This window comes from Sinocyclocheilus grahami, unplaced genomic scaffold, assembly GCF_001515645.1.
Source record: "Sinocyclocheilus grahami isolate Dianchi unplaced genomic scaffold, SAMN03320097.WGS_v1.1 scaffold23.1, whole genome shotgun sequence".
In the NCBI taxonomy this organism is placed as follows: Eukaryota; Metazoa; Chordata; class Actinopteri; order Cypriniformes; family Cyprinidae; genus Sinocyclocheilus; species Sinocyclocheilus grahami.
The window spans coordinates 1,319,380-1,344,832 of record NW_015505202.1 but is presented as its reverse complement, the minus strand read 5'-3'; the positions used below and the strand labels follow the sequence as shown (position 1 = coordinate 1,344,832).

General features: G+C 37.4%; 2 protein-coding genes across 3 annotated transcripts; one reads left to right on the top strand and one right to left on the bottom strand.

The window, feature by feature from the left end:
- The first annotated feature begins 520 nt into the window (after positions 1 to 520).
- LOC107560610 (transmembrane 9 superfamily member 2-like) lies at positions 521 to 11,580 on the top strand. Of its 2 annotated transcripts, XM_016244842.1 has the most exons (18): positions 521 to 792; positions 995 to 1,062; positions 1,157 to 1,250; positions 1,613 to 1,740; positions 1,937 to 2,066; positions 2,955 to 3,082; positions 3,751 to 3,862; positions 3,942 to 4,021; positions 4,114 to 4,219; positions 4,525 to 4,566; positions 4,836 to 4,968; positions 5,278 to 5,397; positions 5,842 to 5,899; positions 5,994 to 6,153; positions 6,361 to 6,512; positions 6,602 to 6,713; positions 7,001 to 7,172; positions 11,026 to 11,580. In XM_016244842.1, exons 1-18 carry the CDS (start codon positions 664 to 666, stop codon positions 11,091 to 11,093), a joined length of 1,992 nt encoding a protein of 663 aa, XP_016100328.1. In that variant the 5' UTR covers positions 521 to 663; the 3' UTR covers positions 11,094 to 11,580. The 2 variants fall into 2 exon arrangements, with proteins under 2 accessions (XP_016100328.1, XP_016100335.1); XM_016244849.1 differs by lacking the exon at positions 4,525 to 4,566.
- A 3,508-nt stretch (positions 11,581 to 15,088) lies between these two features.
- On the bottom strand, positions 15,089 to 18,430 carry LOC107561273 (probable G-protein coupled receptor 101). The gene is made up of 2 exons (XM_016245686.1): positions 18,179 to 18,430; positions 15,089 to 16,485 (listed from the first exon to the last, which is right to left on the bottom strand). Exon 2 carries the CDS (start codon positions 16,388 to 16,390, stop codon positions 15,089 to 15,091), a length of 1,302 nt encoding a protein of 433 aa, XP_016101172.1. The 5' UTR covers positions 16,391 to 16,485; positions 18,179 to 18,430.
- Positions 18,431 to 25,453: the final 7,023 nt, after the last annotated feature.

Sequence of the window (25,453 nt, the reverse complement as noted above, 5' to 3'; positions counted from 1 at the left end):
TTTAGTACTTCAATAGGTTGGTATATTAACATTATATCAGTTAATGAACTTATGGTATTTAACTGTAAATTTAAGTTAGAACCGTAAAACCTAAAATGTTGCTACCGTATTTCTTATGGTAAAATTCCGGCAACCACAGCTGCCGGTTTTTTACCGTAAATTTAAATTTTTTTTTTACAGTGTGTGTAACGAGCAATGTCACGGAATTCGTCAAATATTGAATGAGTAAATCAAATCCAATGCAGTAGCTACACTTCAATCAAACAGCGATATGGACTAGTGTATGTACTATTAATACAAAAAATACTATTTAGCTACTACAGACGACAACAGCGAGCGTTGCGCGTGCTTAAATAGCAAACGAAACGCGTGTCTGCGCCGTTCATTCCGTCACATTCCACGTTACACAGTAAATTCAGGAATGTCAGATTTTTTTTTTTTACAGTGCACGGTTTCAACGATGTAGATGAATTGGGGGAGGGGTCACCGGTGGGCGGGGTTATGCGCGCAGTAAGGAAGTGACTCCGATGCAAATCTCTCTTGAGTCAGTAGCAGCTGCGAGCTCGTTGTTTTGGCGATTTTCTCTGTGAATTGTCGCCGGTTAGTTTTATGGTTTGCTCCAGCAGAGTAAACCGGAATTTTCGCAGGACGCTGCTTTGAAAAATGAAGTCTTTAAAGCCGCGTTTTATATTTTTGCTGAGTTTAACAGTAGTCGGCTCAAGCTTTGGATTCTACCTTCCGGGCTTAGCACCAGTCAGTTTTTGCGAACAAGAAGATGCGAAGGAATGTCAGGTGAGCTTTTGATGTCCTGTACGTATTATTTTACTTGCGTGTACAAACAGCTGAGGCATAACAAATAAAATAAATGTTTCGACATTGAGTTCAAAAGCAAATTCTGGATTCTCTACATTGCAAATTCATGTTCAAAAAATGAAAACAGACAAAAACAGTCAGCTGTCCCCTTGACCCGACTCCCCTGCTTTCATTCCCACAGAAAGACATACAGCTGTTTGTGAATAGACTGGACTCAGTGGAATCAGTCCTGCCTTATGAATATGATGCGTGAGTATTCTTGTTCTTTACAATATAAGCTTTATTATATCTGCATGCATTTCTATGCAAGGACCGACCTGTGAGGGAATACTTTTTGCTTTAGGTTTGATTTTTGCAAAGATACGGATGAAAGAAGGCCCTCAGAGAACCTTGGGCAGGTGTTATTTGGAGAAAGAATAGAGACGTCACCTTACAAGGTAAGGATTAATGTTTTTATTTGACTTTTTCTTCATTTTTATCAATCTAATTGTAATTTAATATTATTGTGGCAGTGACATTTATAAGATTTTTTCACATTGTTCATTGAGAGCTGGCATGTTGCTTGTCAAGTTTTACTAGTAGCTGCAACTGACAGACACTTATTTTTGTTGTCCATGTGATTTATTTTCTATATTGTCATATATATATATAATCATATGTTATCGTATGATAATGTTGATGGTATTTAGGCAGTGCATTCCTAGTTGTTACTATTCTGAATTAATGTGTTATAATAATTAACTCCAGTTCTTCTCATATAATGGATCCTTCATATACTGATTTTTGAAATTCTCCATAGTTTTCATTTAAGGCTGACAAGGCTTGTGTGAAGGTCTGCACCAAATCGTATGATGCAGGTTCAAGAGAAGACAAGTTAAAATTGGACTTTCTAAAGAAAGGAATGGAGCTGAATTACCAGCACCACTGGTAAGTCTAGATGCAATGCCTATGGTAGGTGTGGTAGTAGTAACAAAATAAAAAGTTGTCATCTTGCTTTAAGAGTTGGAAAGACACAATACCAATTTGTTGTCAGGGTTTGGCATACAATTCTTTATGCAATCTCTAGTGGGTTCTCTAAAAGATGGAAAGGTGGATTTAGTTTATTCCTAAACTTGTTTTGCAGGATTGTTGACAACATGCCAGTGACGTGGTGTTATATCGTGGAAGGCAATCAGAAAGTCTGCAACCCAGGATTTCCCATTGGATGTCTAGTGAACCAAGAAGGAAAGCCAAAGGATGCCTGTGTGATAAATGTGAGAGAGGCTGTTTTTCCCCACTTGAGTTGTGAGCTGGCAGTCTGTGATGGGATACATGTGATAGAATAAAAAGTTGGGATAAATCATTTTTATTACGGCAATGAATTGAATATCAGTTCGGTAAATTATGTCAAGATCATGGCATTGTCGATTTAATTTAATTGTTGGAAATAGACAGGCTGTAATGTGATGTTGTGATACAAACATTTGCTGTGTTTAAAATACCTACTTTTCAAGCACAGTTAAGTTCATGTTAGGTAATAGTTTCTTAAACATCTAATACATCAAAAGTCATGAGATTTACGGTATTTTGTATTTGTAGTGGACACAAAATGAACAACTGTTTTGGTTCTTGAATCCTATATTGGTTTATTACTGACGAGTTGTTCAAATATAATGGACCTTCATATTTCACATATTTCTTCATAAGAGAAAGTCATAATAGTGGGCAAAACTTCTTTGAACTTAAACTACAACAGATATAATTTTTTTGTTCCCGTTTGCTCCACTACAAATAATAACAAAAGAGGAAAAATTATAGAGAGATTGATTGTTCAATCAATCCATCAGCTGTTGTATTAGAAGCACTTTGCTAATGAATTTTGCTATATTTGCAATGTTATTAGCTGTGGAAACATGTCATCACAGTCTGTGAAAAGGGTTTATTAAATAAAACGGTTTATTTTTATGTTAAAAAACATTATTGGTTAAATCTTTACAGCATAACATAATAATATAAAATGCATTACCAACAACAGAACAGTGACACAATATTTTGCTGATTAATATCATTTCAGCGTTTTTTCCCCCCCCAAAATAATAGTAAATAGTCACCAAAAATGAAGTAAAAGAAGCTTCTGACATTCTTTTTATCCACACTTTTAGGCTGATTTCAACAAGAAGAACACTTATTATATTTTCAACCATGTGGACATCACCATAGTTTATCACAGTGGAGATGAAATGAATGGGATGAGTCCTCGACTTGTGGCGGCAACACTGGAACCTAGGAGGTCTGATTTTGCAAGTGTCTGTAACTTACTTGACTTGAAATGGTGACCTTAAAGGGTTAGTTCACCCAAAAATGAAAATTCTGTCATTAATTACTCACCCTTGCGTTGTTCCAAACCCGTAAGACCTTCGTTAATCTTCGGAACACAATTTAAGATATTTTTGATGAAATCTGAGGGCTCTCTGACCCTCCCATAGACAGCAAGGTAACTACCAAGGTCCAGAAAAGTACCAAGATGATCGACAAAGTAGTCAGTGTGACATCAGTGGTTCAACTGTAAAGCTACGAAGCTACAAGAATACTTTTTTGCCCAAAGAAAACAAAAATAACGACTTTATTCCACATTTTCATCTCTACTGTGTCACTTGTGGACGCGCGTTCACGACAGTATCATGATGCGAGCATGTGGCGTTGCTGACCCAGATCCGGCGTAATGACAAAAATCAAATCAAAAATATCTTAAATTGTGTTCCGAAGATGAACGAAGGTCTTACGGGTTTGGAACAACACGAGGATGAGTAATTAATGACGGAATTTTCATTTTTGGGTGAACTAACCCTTTAAGACCTAATTTTATCTCTTGCTCCACATTCTGTGGGCCGATATGATCAGTTTCAGATTTAACTAGTTTGTTGGATAAGAATAATACATATGTTGTCTGTTGGACAGTGTCAAGCATAGTGATGAAGACAGTCCATCATGTGAAGGCACTCCCATGGACATACCAGCAGAATTCAAAAGTAATCTCAAAGTCACCTACTCTTATTCAGTTACATTTCAGGTAAGTTTGTTTATAGAGTCCGTACAATGAAATGGTTGGAAAGAACTGTGTGTAATATATTTTTTCTCTCCTTTTTTAGCAAAATGATGATATTAGGTGGGCTTCTCGATGGGATTATATTTTAGTTTCCATGCCTCACACTAACATCCAGTGGTTCAGGTGAGCACAATCTGGTTGAAAATATCTAAGAAGGCTCTTCCTTCCATATCTCCATACTTATTAATGGCCCAACTTAATTTTATTTTTTTCAGCATCATGAACTCTTTGGTCATTGTGCTCTTCCTGTCTGGCATGGTGGCCATGATCATGCTTCGAACACTGCACAAGGATATTGCCCGGTACAACCAGATGGACCAGGTACGTTGAATTTACTTTGTTCTCATTCTGACTTTTAACTAGATAACAGAATAAATGAATTACTCTGTAACGTCACCAAAGTCCCTTGTGTCAACAGAGCTGACACTCCCACATAGGCATAAACTGTTAGAACAAACTTCCAGTTACTATATTATGTTTGCTTCATGGCGTTAATGTAGATCCTAATCCACAAGCACAGGCAGACCGACAAGTTTTCTCTTGGTTTCAGTGTGGTCTTATTTTTCTTTTATTAATAACCATAAGAAAACCTCCAGTCACTGAATCCTCTGTTGTGACATTCACAGGCAGACTGGGTTAAGATCCCTCCAACTGCAAACATTACCTATGTAAGCTTATTAGCTTATGTCATCACTGGTGATTATGTTTTATTGATTGTTTGGCTTCGGGAACTTGGTAAAACAAGTGTAAATATACATTATGCTCACCAATCAAGGTATAAAATTGAAGGTTTTGCAATGAATAGATAATGTCACTGATAATGCATATGTGGCACATACCATCTGCTGTTCCTGATTGTGTTTGGCGACTGGCCATAATGATTCATCGGATGTTGGCCGTGTAAGGTCATTTAGATTTATTGTTATATCTCCTGCAGGAGGAAGCCCAGGAGGAGTCTGGCTGGAAGCAGGTTCATGGTGACGTGTTTAGGCCACCCAGGATGGGCATGCTTCTGTCCGTCTTCCTCGGACAGGGCACTCAGGTCTTCATCATGATCTTCATCACCCTTTGTAAGTGCATCTGGAACAGAAATTTATTAAATATACTGCAGATATACTACAGATTTTGTATTGTACAAACTAAACGTAAATGATTACTTCTCTAGAACTTTGAGAACAATTGAATATTTGAGTGGATCATGTAGCTAAATGCCAGAAATGTGAACTTTTCTCCACTAATCCATTATTTTTAATTAGTTAATTTATGCATAATAGAGATTATCAATTAAATATGGTTGTACACATTTTGGTAGTTTATTTCATATTACCGTTATAGTAGCATTAAATGAACAAAAGTGACAATCCTGCTTTTCCCTTTAGTCTTGGCCTGTCTGGGCTTCCTGTCTCCAGCCAACAGAGGGGCTCTCATGACCTGTGCAGTGGTGTTGTGGGTTCTGCTTGGCACACCTGCTGGATATGTGTCTGCCAGACTCTATAAGAGTAAGCAAATATTGCAATGGAACACATATTTAACCTTATTTTCTTCTGGAATCATTATGAAATCATCATGAGGTTTTTTTTATTTTTTTTCAAAAGTGCTATTTATTTTATTTGTGTTCTATTAATTTCCTGCATTTTAATGAGGGAAGAATACTAAGTCCATCTTAAATATGTTAAATATTAATCAGAATGAGCTTTATTTCCAAGTAAGCTTACACAAACGAGGAATCTGTCTTGCTGAGAGGAGATTCCAGTGCAGAAAAAGTACAGACATAAATAACACAACAATAAAAAATAGGAAATTAACATGTAATCATGATACAAATCAATACAGAAATATAAAAATAGAAATTGTGAATGTACAGCTATGTTATTTACAGTTTTGAGAGACCCTTTTGGCAGTTTTAATATGAATTGCATCCTCAATTTCCTCTGTATCCTCAGCTTTTGGTGGTGAAAACTGGAAAACCAATGTTCTTCTCACAGCCTTTTTGTGTCCTGGGTAAGTCTTCATTGTGAACAATAATACATTTCCTGATAACAGGAATAAAATGATGTATGCCAGGATGCAGTTTCAGTATGCTGTGTTTTTGCAGGATTGTGTTTGTGGATTTCTTCCTGATGAATCTGATCCTGTGGGTAGAGGGATCCTCCGCTGCTGTTCCCTTTGGCACACTGGTGGCCATCCTGGCACTGTGGTTCGGCATCTCTGTTCCTCTTACTTTTGTGGGTGCATACGTCGGCTTCAAAAAACCAGTGAGTATGTCTTCTTGAACAGGCCAGTTGTTCTTTAGTTGATACTCCAGAATTCTTATGCCTTCCTATTTGTGTATTTCTCAGTATTTTAGAATATCTCTTTGAATCAGCTGATATTGTGTTTCCCATCTGTGTGAGCTTTTCTTTTGGCACCATGTCATGCACAATATTTTGAATGTGGGTGTTTTTATTTTCCTGTTTTAACAGGGCATCGAGCCACCAGTGCGAACAAACCAGATCCCACGCCAAATTCCTCCGCAGACCTTCTTCACCAAACCTGTGCCGGGTATCATCATGGGCGGCATCCTGCCCTTTGGCTGCATCTTCATCCAGCTCTTCTTTATCCTCAACAGCATTTGGTATGGTTTGAAATCATATCATGCTGAAATGAGTTGATGTGAGGACTGATGTTTTGTTCCTAATGGTGCATTCAAATGTTTCTCTGCAGGTCTCATCAGATGTATTACATGTTTGGCTTCCTTTTCCTGGTCTTCATCATCCTGGTCATTACTTGCTCTGAGGCAACTGTTCTGCTCTGCTACTTCCATTTATGTGCGGAGGTGAGATTCGACATCTTTTAAACGTATTTAAATTCTACATTTTACTTTGTGTGTGTGTTTGCTGTTTCTTATTCGTCTCCAGAAACAACTAAGTCATAGACTGTATACTGACATCTAGTGGTGTGGTCTTGTGGAGTTTTTTTCTAGGCCACTGATTTGAATGAGTCTTTATTTAATACCAGTCACATAGCATTTTAAACATTTATCAAAAGTGCTATTATTATTTATTTTAATAATTGCAGGTGTTTTAAACTTTTATTTAAAGCCTTCTTATTTGTATTTGACAGGATTATCACTGGTGGTGGCGATCATTCCTGACCAGCGGTTTCACAGCAGTCTATCTGTTTGTCTACGCAGTGCATTACTTCTTCTCAAAACTACAAATCATAGGGGCTGCAAGCACCATCCTCTACCTTGGCTACACCTTGATCATGGTGCTCATTTTCTTCATTTTTACAGGTATGTGATGATGGTCTGATTCGCTTTAGCTTTATAAAATATTTTCACGTTTATACACTTTGATGAAAACATTTACTTGAATTACCCCGAGATTTTAATTTTAACATTTCAATAATTTAACATTTGTGTAACATTTGTATGTTTGCGGCTCTCTGAAATTGGTTAATGGTCACATGACATGCAAGTAAAGAAATAAAATATTTAATCTTTTTTTAGCAAGTTAGTATAATTATAATTTGGTAGTATAATTGAAATAAATATTATAGTATCATTTAGATGTTGTTTTTTTTTATTTTTACATTTATTTATTATTATTAATATATATTTATTTTAAATTTGTATATATATATATATATATATATATCATTTGCAGCCCCCAGTTTGTGAAACCCCAAATTAGAGAATAGATTTGTGTCAAGACCTACTTGAGAAAATTAGGTTGAAGTTGCATTTTATTCTTTTATCACAGATGAATAGAGCAATACAGTGTTTCCTGCACTGTTTTTCAATGACAGAGTGACTCTACAGCAAAATAAATAATACTTTTAGTTTTAGCTTACAGTCTGAATTTGAATTCAGTCTTTCTATTCAGTTACAGTCTTTCTGTTGTGTTGTCTTCACTGGCTGTAATCAAAAACAAGCATACAGCAAGCACAAAGTCTGTTCCACAAGCTAATGACTCAAACTTAATCAGTGTCCGAATCCTACACTGAATGACCTTTCACTGAATACTCCTCCTCATTCAAATGACCGGTTTAACCCTTAACCAGAACAAGAAGAAATTAAAAATCATTAAAAGTTTATTTCATTTATTATGATTGATTTTATTTGACCTGCACACTATGCACACATAATGTTTTCTCTTTCATAAAAGGTAAATGAGCGTAAATGTCAACATCACATATTTCTAAAGAATTTAAGTCTGTCAGGTAAAACAAAATCTTATGGATGCAATTCAGTCAATCTGCAATTTTTTTCCAACTGTTACTCCTGGTCGGAGGCTTCTGTTAATATTTAGTTTATGCAAAGAATTAACAATCCTCTACAATGCAAGTAAATCACTTGCATATGTGACTAAATCTTCACTCTGGGCAACTAAATGATGTCTAACATGAGTCATTGGGTAATAAATTCTTAGATTTTACTTGCCAGTGTGTGAGTTAGAGGCTAAGTATAAGTTTAGCACAGATATATTTTCACTCTCTGTCAAGCAATCTGTGCTATTTTTGAATTCATCTCTTAAGCCGCCTTTCCACTATCTCCGACAAACGACAACCGATAGAACAGAAGTCATTCATTTCCATTGGAGAGTAGTGCAGGAGCTGCGTGGAGTTCCGATCATAACATTATTCTGTAAACACTATTTCTGTAAAATGGCACTTTAGAATAGGCTAATTATGGCAGAAGTAATTCTTTTCTAATTATTAAGTCATTATGTACGTTGATTAGCCCCATAAAACCTACTATGTTTTTATTTTAGGGGTCATTTTTAATTAGTGTGGATATATTCAGACATTCAGTATATTCAGTAAAATCATTCATTTTACCATGGTGAATAAGCCAAAGGTAACGGTTGCTTCACAACCAGTATGAAAGTTCTGTGCAACTCTGGCTAGGGGGAGAAATGCGACAATCGTTTCCAAATGTCGGAGACAGTGGAAAGGGCGGCTTTATGGATGTTCAGCGTACATTACTCTCGTAAACTCTAGTGTGAAGGTGCACGACTCGTCGTTGCTTTGCTGACACTACGGTTTCTCACACACATGCAAAGAAAGAGAGAGAGAGAGACAGAGAGAGTCTTACATAGCCTACCATGCAGAATTGACACGCTACATGTAAACGATATTCTTTCTTTGTTGTATTTTCCTGTCAAAAAAGTTTATTTGGAATTCTTAAGCTTTTAAGAATAACCATAAGATACAGTTCACGTTTATTTGTATAGTACTTTTCACAATAGAAATTGTTGCAAAGCAGTTTCAATGAAATTTAAAATTTCTACATTATATTTAGGAGTAGTGGTGGGAACTATTGCGCAAACGGCAATCTCATTGGCTGGTGCTCACCTATTATCGTCCCTGTTTTGATTTCAGCAAATCAATTTGAGTGAATGCAGACAACGTGATTAATACTGATGAACCCAGCAGCTCGTTAGTCCTTAGTGCGTTTTATATTGTTATTAGTAGTAGAATTCATATTATTATTATTATTATCTTATCAGTATTATTGTTAGTTCCCCCCCCTCCCTTTTTTTTACAGAAACGCTGATTGACAGACAATATCTTAAGTACCACCACCATTCCTAAGTTCAGTTAAAATGACAAATATGCATTCATAGATGGTTACCAAGTTTTAAGTCTAATTAACTAACTAAAGTTCTATCATTAAATAATGCTTGATTATCATATTATAATGCTTGACTGACTGATGTTAAGAGTGTACTTTCAGATATTTAAAAAGCTGTGCCATTTTACAAACATAAAATTTATATATATATATATATATATATATATATATATAAAAATGGTATATCAGTCTGGCGAGTAAACTAAAAAATGTACATATTTAGTAATGGCTAAGTTGTAATTTCTGCACAGCTGGTGCAACCGCCCCTGGTAAAGTACCATTTAAAAGCTACAGGGTTTGTATCCTGTTCCTGAAAGTCAATGCTTTCTGTGGTTAGTGCAAATGTTTGCCTTGTTTTACTTCACCTACAATATCAAATGTTCAGTTCCTCATAATGTCGGTGGATTTGATGCTGCAGTATGTCTCCCTTCTAGTCCTTTCCTTTGGCAGGTGACCAGTTCTAGTCGGTTTGTTCCTGCCCAATGGGTCATGCTGTGTTTAGGCTGTGGGTAATTGGGACACCTATAAATATTCCTCATCTTTTATTGTTGTTGTTGAAAGACATCGGCGCTCTCTCCGGCCTTAATCAAATCTCTGTTGCTTCCCCTCATTGATATGCTGAGGCGGAGGTGGCGAGAGATGGCCAGCTGTCTGCCAGCCGTAAACAGCTGTTGGTTGATAGCATCTACACATGCTTACTTGTTTCTCTATAAATGGCATGTAAATGTCTTTTTTAGTTTTGCAGCATGCCCAAGCTCCTTGGCGACAGTACTTTGACATTTTATGTAGAACCTTTACAAAAACCCTCCAGATTACCAGTGCAATCGCCGCAGTTCTCACGGCTTTGCTTTGAATGATGGGAAACCGCTGCCATCGGTTTTCTGAGTGGTTATTAGCCACAATCTATTTGTTGCCATGGATTCTACTAGATGCTGTAGGATCCCTGGCTGCGGCTGTTATGGCAACTTCCATGCACACTTGAGGGGTGAAAATGTAAGGCACGACTGAAACGAGGCTTACTGGATCACCATTACGCTCTTAGTCCCAAATCTTAAAATAATGGTTCCCAGAAATGGCTCGTTTTAGCCAAAACTAGCATGACGTTTTAGATCCTGAGAGCCAAGTGAAGATACAGCGAGAGCGTGTGTGGAAGGTGAGGGGGAGGACTGAGAATCGTGTGTATATAGATTCAGAACTAAAGATTTCAATCAGACCTATTGTTGATTGGCTGTCACTGCCGCCCCAGCGATGATTAGATTTAATCCTGTACTTCATTACACTCAGCTTAGTTTGGCTCTGTCAGATAATTTGCTGCATTGGAACGGTACTATTAATAGACGGTTATCTTATACAATGCCACCCAAATGACTCTAAATGTGGTTTTAATAGAAACCCTGTCAGTTAGTCTGGCACATTTTGTGACGTACATTTGCTAAAATGTTCATTTTGTTGGCCTGTGCTCTTTATTTTTATTTCTTGAGTTAATTCTCACATTTCTCCTTCCATCCAGGTACTATAGGCTTCTTCGCTTGCTTCTTGTTTGTAAATAAAATCTACAGTGTGCTGAAGGTGGACTAAGGGAAGGACATTTGGAGAACACGACATCATTTTACAGATCAGCTTTCATGTGGAAGTCTGAATAGACATTTAAATGAAGGTTAAAAGAACGGCTGGTGTGTTTGGCTCAACTGTAATTCACTGACTTGCAACAGGTGTGCTTGTGAACTCCACAGAAGACCATTTTTCAGTGCTTTACTTGTCTCACACTACCTGTAACTTCATTCCAGCTAAACCTACCACACCCATTTCTTATGTAGAAAATGGTCTTCTTATGCTTTTATATTGATCCAAATGTATGTTTTATATTTTCTGTTTTACTTCATCATCTGTAAAGACATAATTTGAATATTTAATACAATTATTTCTGTCCATGATTTTTTGGTACAGAATTTGTTTTGAAAGATCAGATGGGACACAATTTCGGGTGCGGTCACATTTTCTTTTGTACGGTGAAATGCTGTGAGCTAAAAGCAGTCATCTTAATAAAAATCCACGCAATCTGGAATTTTGCGTGAGCGACGCAATGCATTCAAGTTTTCAGTTTCTCACTGCATTCAAGTTTGTTCATTTTGAGCTCACAATTTGGTCACATTGATCAATATACAGCTGCTTAGTTTGGAAGTGACCTCTGAGTGAGAGGTGCTTCATGCTTTGCTGCATAATGAACGCTCTTTGTTGGTGAAATTTTTGCCTAATAAGTTTAGCTAATGTAACATTTACCGTTACTTAGTGAAATTTCGCAGCAAAATACAGTCATTTTAATCCACGTGACGGAGTTTCACTTGAGGGCAAAAAGTTTCCCCCACGGATTTTGTTCATGTTCAAGTTGGTCACGGGAATTTCAACATGTTGATAACAGAAAATTACTTGGTTTGAAAATTACTTCTGTGTAAGTGGTGCTTTTATACATTTTTTTTGCCATGTGAAATTTAACTGACTTCACACCTTGTTGTTCAGCAATTTTTTTTGCAAGCTAAATCTGCTCATTTCGATAGGAGTTAACGCAATCGCTACAGGTTCATGTTTTTCATGGATTTGTCTCGTTGACCAACAGAAAGCTGCTTTGTTTTAAATTGACTTCTGCGTGCTGTGCTTTATGATTCGTGCTATTGACAATATACAATTGACCATTTTGCCCATGAAATTTCACCCATAATTTAGCTAATGTTACCGCTCCTTAAGTCATGTAAAACCACACCACAGTAACCTCTATATTGTCACCTGTTGGTGAATATCAGTAATAATTTTTACTTAATTTTTAGTAGCATAAAACTATTTTGTTCCATGTGTTTTTATAGTTTTATCTTGCTGACAAATTGTTTTTTATGGAGGGAAGGAAACTGAATGGTTAAGAAGCACATTTTTATAATAGTAATAATATCTAAATAATGGGAGATATTTAGTGATTTTGTACTTTGTAAATTATTTAAATGTCAATACGTTAAGAAAACGACATGCTTGCACATCATTTTTCAATTCAATTTTAATTTGAAAACTCACAGAATGTACTGAGCTTCAAGTCTTGTGAGGTGTACATAAACATTCTTCACCATGTTATAATGAAAAACAAAATCACAAAGTACATGATTACAAAAATGTCTAATTCTAACTTTTTTATATATATATATAAAACAGTCAGTTGTTACAGTTGGAGTGATGATGGCATGTTTTAGCTGACTCGGCTGTTTGTTTGTTTTTTGTTGTTGAAAGTGACTGTCTATAGTTTTATAAGTGCTGCAGACATTACTGGAAACTGACATGCAGTAGATAATATCAGTGATCTGTATTGCTGCACTCACTGGTTTCAAAATAATACTTGCTGTAGCAGAGGAAATTGCAGGTTTGACTCCTGATTGATTCAGCTGACTTCTAAACACCCCAGCCAGAAACTAATAATGAAGCACTAGCAGTCCCATTTTCTACAGGGTCAAGCTAAGTGCTCAAGAGCAGTTAACATTCCTGGCTTGATGTAGTGGTTGAACTTGATAACATATTAAATTGCTTGAGCTGTTTTGAGGCCAGCTTATGTAATCTCACATCATGTCAGTGGTTAAATTATACATTTGGCAGTGTCAGGGGTTTGAACATATTGCACAACACAGAGATCATGTACAATTTATCTAGGGAGGCACTCTCAAAGAGAGCTGACTCTCCACACTGGTCAAGAGGTACATCATATATAACCTGAGATCCTGAGCTCATTAGCTGTTCTTGGGTGAATCTCACGAAAGCATGTCCAGGTCACATTTCACAAATAAATAAGGCAATTCAACAAATACTACCATGATATATACATACTTTGAATGAAATTGAATTAAGATTTACCTTTTTTTTTTTTTTACAGTAAAGGTACGAGAAAAGGTTTGATGGGTGGGAACAATGCAAAAATGGTCTGAAAAGTAGGCTTAATTTTCTTTCGCTCTCATTTTGGGGTGAAAGATAAATAGACATGATCTTGACAGTTTTCATGTGACTCACCCTCTTCAAAATACTGAAACCCCTCCACATCGTACATCTTTTAAATACAAACAGAAATACAGTGACCCATACCCTAATGCTGTTGTGATTAATCGCTTAAGTATTACTGGTGCATGAACAATAAATACATAGAACGGTTTCTTCAAATTTGTTAGCTTCCTTTTGCTTGTAATTACTCTTATATTTACAGTGTTTCTTTAAAAGAGAACTTTGACTCCAGTGACAATGATTCAGTCGTATAACAAAGTTGATATGTATGCTTAGAAAAATAGACAGAAATCTCTCCACATATATTCTAAATTCATTTCAAAACAACATAAGAATACTTTGTCTTTAAATTGCAAAGTAGCAATACATTTGACATGGATGTATACAAAGAACATTCATTTGGTTGTACACTAATATATGCTGTCTCAAAAAATATTTTTCCAACATTTTACTCCCTAATATTTTAAGTACTATATTAAAACACTAAAAAAAAAACAATATTCTGTATTTGATGGAGCACTTTATACCATGTCTCCAATATTTTATATTTTAAACCACTCATAATAAGGTATTAGATGTCAAGCCTTGTGTATTAAATGATTATTCAGACCTTGTTTCCAGTCTTGTTTAAATAATCATGTACTATAACTGATGATAGATTTTCAACCACTTTCCCATACACAGAGTAAACAAACACTACAATTCAAAGGTTTAAGGTTGGTAAGATTTTTTTTTAATGTTTTTTTCAGTATCTTATGCTCTCCCTAGCTCCATTTATTTGATCAACAATTCAGTAACAGTAATTTTGTGGAATATTACTATTTAAATACTTTTTCTATTTTTATATATTTTAAAACGCTATTTATTTCTGTGATGGTAAAGCTGAATTTTTAGAAGTCACGTGTGTCACATGAATCCTTCAGAAATCATTCTTATATGCTGATTTGGTGCTCAGGAAACACTTCTTATTATCAGTGCTGAAAACAGTCATGCTGCTTAATATTTTTGTGAACATCATGATTTCAATGCAGTTTAATGCCTTTAATGCAACTGAATGCATCCTTGCTGAATACAAGTAAAATTTCTTTAAAACATGTTGAACATGTTTAAAATGAATGAATGAAACTCTTGACTAAAAGATAATTTAAACAGTCTATCATCCTGCCAAGAAACTATGTTTGCAAGGCTTTTCTGTTGTCGTCAATGTTATTTTTGTAAATATTAACCATAAAGTAGGTCCATAGCATAGCTATGAACACGTATGCACTGTCACTGGGGCGGTACATTTTAAGAAGGTACATTTTTAAAACTCCTAATGATTCATATTATCACCCACAGTGATATTAGTACCTAAATAATACATATTAGTACCATTTAGAAAGGGTGCCACTCTAGTGACCCAGTGCACCTTTTAGTCTGAGTGTGTGGTTACAGTATATTCAGTGAGCTTGTGTTTAAAGGCACAGTATTAGATTCTAAAATACCAAACTGTGCCCTAAATGGAAACCAAAAGAGATGTACATACCCCAACACTGACAGAAAAATGTTCAGAATTTGCTTGTAGGTGTTTCCTCAGGTTGATTGTTGGTGTGGCTGTGTACAGTGAGCTCCTTCTCTGAGCTCAGACTGATGGAGGTGGTTTCCTTACGGCTGTCTTTGGACCTCCTCTCTGTAGGGGAAGAAGACGTGGTGCCTTCCTCCCAGGTTCGGAGAGGACACACACGGGCAGCCTGGCTTGAGAGGTGGGTGTGTGCCAGGCGTCCATCCGTCACCGTGAAGCAGCTGTCCACCGCGGAGCCCCGACTGATCCGGCCTTGCCCGCACAGCGGTCCGCAGAGCAGCGCCAGGAACTCCTTGCGTACACTGCGGTGCATGTAGCCGTAGATGTAGGGGTGTAAGCAGCACTGCAGGAAGAAGAGAATGAGCGCCATCGAGGCCAACCAGGGCGGCACTGCTGCACTTGAGTTAATGGATATCGTGCTCAGGACACTGTACGGGCCCATGCTGAGCACGTAGGACGCCATGATGACGAACACCACCCGCGCAGCCTTACAGTGATAGTGGAAGCGTCTATGGCGGGTCCTGATGGGATAAGTGGCTGAAAACGGGCCTTCCGGCTGCGGATGCCTTTGGGGGCTGGAACAGGATGCTTGAGAATCTGGAGGGGGGTTTGATTGGATGGGGTGAACGAGAGCGTTTTGCCGCCTCGCTGCCCTGAACACCATCCAATAACAGCAAAGCATGATCACCACAGGCAGCCAGAACGAAAGTGCGGACACCAGGGCTGAATACGAGTAGCTTGAGGACCACACAACAGTGCAAGCGTTGTGGCGCCGGTCGAATTCGATGGTTCCCCATCCATAAAGCGGCGGGGTGCTCTGAAGCACACTAAGAAGCCATGTGAGAGCGATCAGGTTGGTACCCAGGTGAGGTGTCATTCGTGTGGGGTAGGACAGCGGGTGGATAATGGCCAAGTAGCGATCCACGGACACCACGATGATGGTGTTGACGCCAGCGAATGCAAACAGGTGCATGAGCACCACAAGAGCCTGGCACAGCCTGGCGTCCAGCGGCCAGACCTCAGGCACAGTTGCGGCGATGGCGAAGGGCATGACTAGCACCGTCTGCAGTAGGTCGGCCAGAAGCAGGTTAAGCACGAAACGGTTGGCAACATGGAGAAGCTGCGGCTTGCGCTGGAATACCAGCAGCACCACAACGTTTCCAAACAGTGACGTGCACACGATCGCTGATATAAGCACCATCTTCACCGTGCTGTTCACCAGAGAAGGTGCGCCGGGGTCCCAGGGCACTGTGCTGGAGTTACTGCCCAGAGGTGGAAAGGTGGGCATGGTGACAGAGACAAGATGGGAGATAACACATTAGAAGCCTTTCGGATTTCACCAACACCAGCCTGAAGGTCTGACGACTTCACACCTCTCCACACCTTGAAAGAGGACGTAACACAAGAAGAAATGTTCAACACATCCTGATCCCTCTTAAATGAATGTTCTGTAATGATACTTGAGTCACAGTGAAACAGACATCTGAAAGAACTATTGTGTCCAACCTACACATACAATTTACATATTTATTTTTAGTCATTAGCAGAGGCTTTTTAGGGATGCATTATATATCTGCAAATACTGATAATTGATCATTAATTGTGCTAGCTCATTTCCATTTAGATCATCTTTATCTACACTTACTGAAAATGAATTCTTACAAACTTTAGTAAATCTTTAGTAAGCATTAAAATTTATTTTAATTATTAGTGATAATAATTAAAAGTAGTAATTTTAATATGACTAATATTACATATTAAATAAATGAATAATAATTACACACACACACATATAAATAATATTTAGCAGTTACCAGCCATAACTTCAGATATTAATACTAAAAACAATAACAAATATTGACATTGCATCGACTAGAATTTTAATATTGTTGCATCCCTAATACTATTACACAACTTTATAAAACAACAGCCAACAATATTTGCAGTACTCAATGCCAAACTTCTAATTTGTACTGTACATATACTTTTATACATATTGTAATTTAAAGTACATTCTATAATACGGCTGTGCAATATATCAAAATATCGCAAATGTACATATCGCAATATGCATATCGCTACAGCTTGCAATATTTGGGGCCATGAACAAAAGACAAAGAGAAAATCAATCAATGCTCTTACCTAAATAACTTTTGTAGCTAAATAAGAATCAGTGCATATTGAATTCAAAGAGTAAATACTATGCAGTGTTTTTTTCTCCTTTTTATTATTCAGTTCCTAAACTAATGTTAAAATGACATTTTTATGTAATGCTCGAGTAAAACACATACCGTTCACTTTCAGAAGTTGTTGTAGGGGTGCTTTCTAGTTAGAATCAAAATCAGGATGAGCTTTATTCACCCCTTAAGTGTGCGCAAACACAAGGCATTTGTTGTGGTGTTACAGGAACTCTTGGTACATACATACAAATAACCATAAATATATATATATATATAGGCCTATATATAGGACACAAGATAGTTATAGAAGTTCACAGAACTGACTCAGCAACAGCTGAGTAAAACTGTTTCATCTGAGCATGTGGCACTTTAAGCATTATCGTATCGCATATCGAATATCGCATTATTTAATGAATGATCGCATATCGTATTTTTCTTCAATATCGCACAGCCTATTCTATAATGAACATTGGGCTACAATGTATACTATACATGCATTTTCTATAGGCTATACCTGTACACAAAGGTTCTAGTGCCTGCTACATAACAGTGCATACTACATAGTAGCCTATAGTATTTACTGCATGTATGAACAAATCAGTATGCATATTTATACGTAAGCAGTGCATAATAAATATTTAAGAGAAACAGTGAATCTGTATACAGAGACAACAGATTAATCTATTTTCATGGTCTATAAGCTTCGTATCTTACCTGGTCTTGTGTTGGTAAGCACGGGCCAAAATGATATGCATCTACCTTTTATGCGAACAATGAGAAACAGCTGGAAATCACCGCTGTCATCATTCCATTGTTAACCGCGCGCTAATAGTGGCGCTGGTTCCTCTACGGCGCGAATCTCATGCAAATATTACCAATGAATGGAAGACATTTACCGTGTGACGATCATTGACAACGAAGCATCCGCTCGGCTCTTTTCGAGTGGCTGTCGGTGGTCAGTCGCCTTTATGTCTCTCTCTTCACTGACAGCAGGGCTCCAGTGATGTTCTCCCATTTTAGTCTCCTCAGTGTCATCAATGGCAGTCGCCTCTGCTCGGCTCTGTGTGAGCAGGACTTCATTCAGAGATGGAGAAGCATCAATCAAGCGCTCGTTGGTGCTGTCAGAGCAGATCTTGATTCAATAAACCGCCGTGGGTTTCTGTAACCTGCTTGTGAACATGCGGTGGCGCACATACAGCAGTGGGCGCAGCGGTTACATATCATCAGCATCACACCGTTCTGCTCATTAGCACTGTAACGCTGTTGGTGCTCTCCAGTGCTCTCCAGTGCACTTAAACACAGACCTTCCGCAATAAGTAATCGTGCTGATCACATCCAGTGGGTAGGTGTACCATCAACGAGTGTGGTTGAAGGCAAAAATAAATAAATAGAAACAAATAAGCACACTACACAGTGCACACTGGATCATTTGAACCATCAGGGACGTGCACAGACATTTTGAGGGGCAGGGGCTCAAGTGGAAAAAAGGGCACCTCTCATATTTATTAAAATTTTTTCCTAAACAAAACGTTATATATTAGGGGTGTGCGATATTGAAAAAAAACATATCAATATTTTCTGGGATTTTATCGATAACGATAACTAGACAACTTTTTGCCGAGTGTGTTATTGTGCTGATATCTAAGGATAAGTTTGATAAGGACTACCGTGGAAAGCTGACTCCTAAAGTTTTTGATATTGTGCATATTTTTTGTGGTGATCAGTTCACAGCAGTGATAGAAATTAATATTTTCCAATAAGTTTAAATGGATTTTTACCAAGCGGCAACCTCCCGCTCCCTCTCGTGAAACCAACACGGAAGTGACTAAAACTGCAATTCATCGACTGGCCGCTAGAGGCTGGCTCCAAAAGGGAGTCGGTCCCATAGTAGTCTCGCGTAGCCAGACCTTCAGACTGACGGCTCAAGGTCTGGAATTCATGGCAGCTTTCATTGGCCAAGGCCCAGGCCATGAGGCTGTTTGACCAACATGTCAATCAACCAATCACAGTTCGTTTCGTTCAGCATCACGTTTCGGGCGTGGAAATGTCGCCACAATAACAGACCGGTGTGTAAAACTCTCAGACGTATTTTAAAGATTCTATGTCGCGAACTTTAAATATTTCACATACTTTTGAAAATCCAGCGTTTAGTTGATCCTGATAAGCGCTCGTCATCACAGTTGTAAACACGACGACTTTCTTCTTTCGTGAGGAGGTTTGGCGTCACGGCATCTTTGTTTCCAGGCGGAACGTTAAAGAACGTGACACGCGCGTCCACCGGAAATCCTGTATAATTCAACCAATTCGACGACGACTTCGAAACTCCTGAAGTGTTTCCACTTTTGTGTGCCGTATGCATCAGACGTTTAGCCAACGGTCTGTGGGCGTGACGTCTGATGCTGAGACTAGTCCCATAGACTCCCCATGTTAAAATGCCCAAATTTACAGCAGAAAAAAAAATGTTTACAGCCTGGTACAAAAAGTGCTTTTGGTCTATATAGCTAATTTTGCCCTTCATGACAACTGTGAGGGGGGTGAATTTTTTTATAACTCATCAGTTTAAATTATATTAAGTCTTAAAGTTCTGCATAATTAAGGGCGTGGCCACTTGAGTGACAGGTGGATTGCCGCTGCTGTAACCACCGTCGAGCTAGGTGGGTGTGATTTCAGCAACTAGCTCCCGCCTTTTTGCCCATTTTTGCTTATCCGGGAGTGACGCGCGGTGATGCGCTGCCAAGATGGCGACAGCCGGCTCCGCCTACTTTAGGCTTCAAAAACGCTCTTCGGAAACCTACGGGTGACGTCAAGGACACTACTTCCATGTTTTTATACAGTTTATGATTTTTACCTTTTATGGGCATTTTTACCTTTATAAAGCCATTTTTTTTCTAAAAGTGTGCATCATCTTTTCAGTCAAATTCTTAACTTGAATCAGTCAATTAATATTATAAGCAGTTACAAATGCATTAATACTGTTTTGATATTTTAAACATAAAATGTTGAATACTGATATTTGATTTTTTTTTATGAAAATATATTTTAAATGTGAAATTAAAACTGCCAGTAGGTGGCAGCAAGTCACTGTTAATAAGTGAGCCATTGCGATTGAACCGAATCATTAAACGATTGATTCATTCAGGAATGAAACACTGAGGGCTTTTACATGCACGTTCTTAAGCCGATTATGCTTAAAAAGCCGAAAACGCACTTGGTCATGGAAATGTGGTAACCTGTTTTCTTTTATCGGAGTAAGGTCATAAACAGTATAAGCATAAACCGGTTGCAACAGGTAGTTTTTTGCCTCTTACTCTGATTTCGCACGGCATGTAAATGCAATAACCCGCTTTCTGTCGGCTTATTGAAGCGCGCATGTGTGAAACGTGACAGGAACGCATTGTTAGTGCAGATTTAAGCGCATCTAGACCGAGCAAACGTCTTGCATTAAAGAAAGAAGGGAATATATTGCAAAAGCAGACCTTTTCATGACTCAGAAAATGATAAAAATGTGTTCTCATCTCGTACAGCAGAAGTAGAAGTGGTTCAGTCACAATGTTATTTTAATAAGCTGATATTTGTGAGTTATCAGCTTACTGGTGTGCATGTAAACGTGCTCATTGTCATGTTGCTCAGAGATGCAAATTGGAATTATATTTGTTGGTGAAGTAGAGCAAAAACAGTCAATTGTGTCTAACGTAAGTGTACTAAATTCTTGTTTATTGAAATGCTGTATAAAGTCTTCGTGTGATACTGATTAACTATATAAAATGATATAAATATATACATTTCTGCCCCCATATCTTGAATTTTGTGATCGTTCTAAATGCATTTTAATAAACTGAATCATGTAGTGAAAGAACACGCACTGGTCTAACCTACTAGACTTCCTATTGCCTTCGCTAAACTTTAGCTAACTAACATGGTAGCTGAGTCATGGATGTTAGCAAGACAAATTAACTATATTTGCCTTTTGTCTTTTGGATAATTAGCTGTAAATTCGAGGCACAGGTAGCTTAGTCTTTGTTCATCACCACTCACCTCCACAGCAAGACAAACACAACTGGAAAGGGAGGGAGGGCTTCACTTCTGCGGCTCTTTGCCTGTCTGTGACTGTGATGTGTCGATCAATGTGTGCTACACTCATAGACTATATGGCTACACTGCTGTGATGCGCGTCTGTGCGGAGATGCGGAGGGGAGAGAGGCATCGTAACTCGACAGTCTCGACATTTTCCGACTCGATCTTATATTTTGATTTTTTATTTGCTTGACAGGGAAAGCTGTGCGCAAACAGAAACACACACACACGCGCACATATATACATAGGCTATATTCATTTATAAAAAATAAATAAAATAAATAATAATAATCCCCAGAAAAAAGGGCACTTTCTCTTGAGGAAGAAAAAGGGCAGATGCTCAAGCCCCCTTTGATGTCTGTGTGTGCACGTGCCTGTTAACCATATATATATATATATATATATATATATATATATATATATATATATATATATAAGGGGTATTTCCACTTTCTACAGAGACCCTAAAGCGTGCTGTGACTTTTCTGGAGGCTCATTGAGATGAATGGGGAAAGTCACGTGAGAGGAGGCAATGCCTCCGTCGCGCTATAATTGGATATGATCGGTCATGATCTGATGTGATTGGTTTGTGTGATAAATCCCGCCTCTTGTTTTCGTGCAAGCTCTTGGCCTGAATGAAGAAAATGATGGCGTTATTGACTAATTAAGTAAGTATACAACTCTCCTGCTTAGATATCACTGCTTTGTGTCACATCAAAATGAAACATGAAATGACTTGAAAACGTGATGACTGTGTCAGTTTTTAGTGAGTATTCAGCTTGATGAAATGAAAGATGTATCTTTGTGCCTGTGACAAACTTTACAGGGCTTTTATGACGATGACCCGAAAATAAGTTGACTATAACAGCTGAACATCAGTTCACAAATAAAAAATGGAGTGTCTATTTACAAGTGCAAATAGCCCGCCTTGTTGGCAGAGGCTTTTTACACAAACTCTGCCCACCAACGTGTGATTACAAAGCATTACAAAAGACTATCATCTATTAACAGCTCCAGTAGCATTGATGGTGCAGTACGTGTTGAAGTCGATTTTGACACGATCCACCAGGGTTCGAATCGCATTTTGCCGAACTTTTTTTTTTACTTTTTCAAATCAGATATCACGTCGTTGTTATTGTTATTATTGCATACTGTTTTATAATGTACGACAATACTGAGGTGCAGATAATTGCCACTATCTGCAATAAGTAGTATAAATAGCAGAAAATCCTGCTAGGTGTAAATAGAATCTATAGCTATTTGCACTGTGTAAACATTAAATGTAACAAGGACATGAATTATTTATATAAGTATATATATATATATATATATATATAAGTATATATATATATATATAGTGGGGCAAAAAAGTATTTAGTCAGCCACCAATTGTGCAAGTTCTCCCACTTAAAAAGATGAGAGAGGCCTGTAATTTTCATCATAGGTATACCTCAACTATGAGAGACAAAATGAGAAAATTGTACTTAAATATTATCAATATTCGAATTATATTCAAATTTTAAAAAGGCATAATTTCAGTTAGGGGAAAAAAGCTTTTGGCTTCTCTCCTGAGGCCACAAAAGGGCGCATCGAACAAAATATTATGCACATTTCTTCAAAGCATAATAAAATAACAGTACTATCTTTGAAAAAAGTGCATACTGTTTAAAATAATGTTTTATATAATTAAAGTTGCTTAAACAATTAAAAACAAAACAGAATCATGCATGTATGAACAGGTGCATCTCAATAAATTAGAATGTCGTGGAAAAGTTCATTTATTTCAGTAATTCAACATTCGAAATTCGAAAAATTTTTGACAGCCCTAAAATATATATACAGTGGGTACGGAAAGTATTCAGACCCCCTTAAATTTTTCACTCTTTGTTATATTGCAGCCATTTGCTAAAATCATTTAAGTTCAATTTTTTTCCTCATTAATGTACACACAGCACCCCATATTGACAGAAAAACACAGAATTGTTGACATTTTTGCAGATTTATTAAAAAAGAAAAACTGAAATATCACATGGTCCTAAGTATTCAGACGCTGTGTGTACATTAATGAGGAAAAAAAATTAACTTAAATGATTTTAGCAAATGGCTGCAATATAACAAAGAGTGAAAAATTTAAGGGGGTCTGAATACTTTCCGTACCCACTGTATATATAGCCTATATTAGTACATATTGTGAAGCATGTACTACTATCAACCTGACATGTGTTTTAATATACTTACAGGAAAACGTATGTACTAGTGCATACTAGAGAATTTAGTATGCATACTTCTTAACTTGTGGGTCATGACCCTTTTTTTTTTTTTTTTTTACTTTCAGGGTCCTAAAAGGAATAGCGTGTTTGGAGTGCGTACTAGACATTCTAGACATTCTAGACATTATAGATTTAGTCCATACTAGATGGATGAATAGGCCTACTACATTTGTAAAACATTCTAGTTGTGTAAAAATAATGACTTTTTTTAGTGATAATGTATCAAACTTTCATCTTTCATTGTTCATTCAAACTCACACAGTTGGTTGAGCCAATGTTATGTCACACTTGATCGAACAGATTGCAAATCTCACACACAGATAGATTGATAATATGTTTTTACATATTCTTCTAAAGGGAAGTATTGTAAGTATTGTTTTGCATTTTAGTGTACTCTACTGATACACACAACTTATTCATTCCCTCTTTTTTAGCTAACTTATTATTAGTGCTTTTCCGATGCCAGAGGTAGGCCTACTCTGGCAATGGTTTCATTGAGATCAAGACGACTAATACTACTGATAGCAAACTCATATCAATATGCGGTTGGTGTTTAGTACCATCTAGTGTATTATAAGCGAAATTACAACTGACATTTTTGTACTTTAGATGGTCTATCATGCCATCATCATAGCCTGCTCCTTCTTATTTACGCAATTCTCATATATATCAACTTTTATTTCCATCCTCGAGCATGGATCATTGGTATTACCATCTTTCCATGTCTCCGAGTTACTATTGACCTTTTCATAATTCCAAATTGTGAAATTAAATGATATAGTCATAATATGGTAATGAAATAAATTTAAATCTCATTTCTCATTTCCTCTAAATCCCTCTCTTTGCTATTCTCAGAGAGATTTATTTACTGAATAATGCAAAGAGAATTTTATTACACATTGTAGGGTTGTGTAAGAATCCACATTGTGAATAATAATTGATGACTGCGTGTTACACTGCATTATACTAGAAGAGGCCACCTAGCGGCTCTGGTGATCAGGCTGGATTACAGAAACATCTCAACTCAGAATCCTCTCTGTTTGATAATGATGGTAATTTCACTAAGGAAATAGAACTTTTTCAAATTTACAGTCAGATAGGAACTTTAAATTGAGATAGGAACACAGCTCCTGCAGAAGCCTTTATTTATTTATTATTGAACAGAGAAGAATATATTGAGAGTAATCATAAAAACTGATTAAGTTCAGTTTGTGTGATACTACATTTAATTAATTTGAAAGTATTTTTGGTTGCATGTACTGTTGGTTCTTTTTTTAAACTCACCACTCTGTCTTACCCTGCATTTTTACTACCATCCTAAACTAAATGTGATGGCCACTTTCTGGCCACTTTCTTCTCCAGTGCAGAGCGAGTGGTGACAGAAAGATCTTGGTCCTCACATATTAACAAACAGAAGCCCTAGAAGCACTAGCACTTTAGAAAAGCTCCCATTCACATTCCCAGATCACAGAATACTGTTTGTATGGATGCTCAAACAGTTTAGACGTGATTACTTATGTTTTCCCTGGAAGGTGATTACTTTGCCGCTCTTGGCAGCCATTGTCACAGTCTGGTGCTTCCCATTCATGCAACCGGACCACCGGCACAAAGGAGCGAAGTGCTCGATTGATGACAGTCCTCAGTGGGCCAAAGGAAGACATTAAAACTACTTGTATGGGGCTCTTTCAGGAGATTAACTTTCTATGAGGGCTACCTGCCATGGACCCATTGCTTGTATTCATGAAGCAAGTACAAAGGCCTTTATTTTTTAGCCAAGGCCACAGCTGCATGAAAGCCAAGACTGAATAGGGTAATGACCACAAAAAA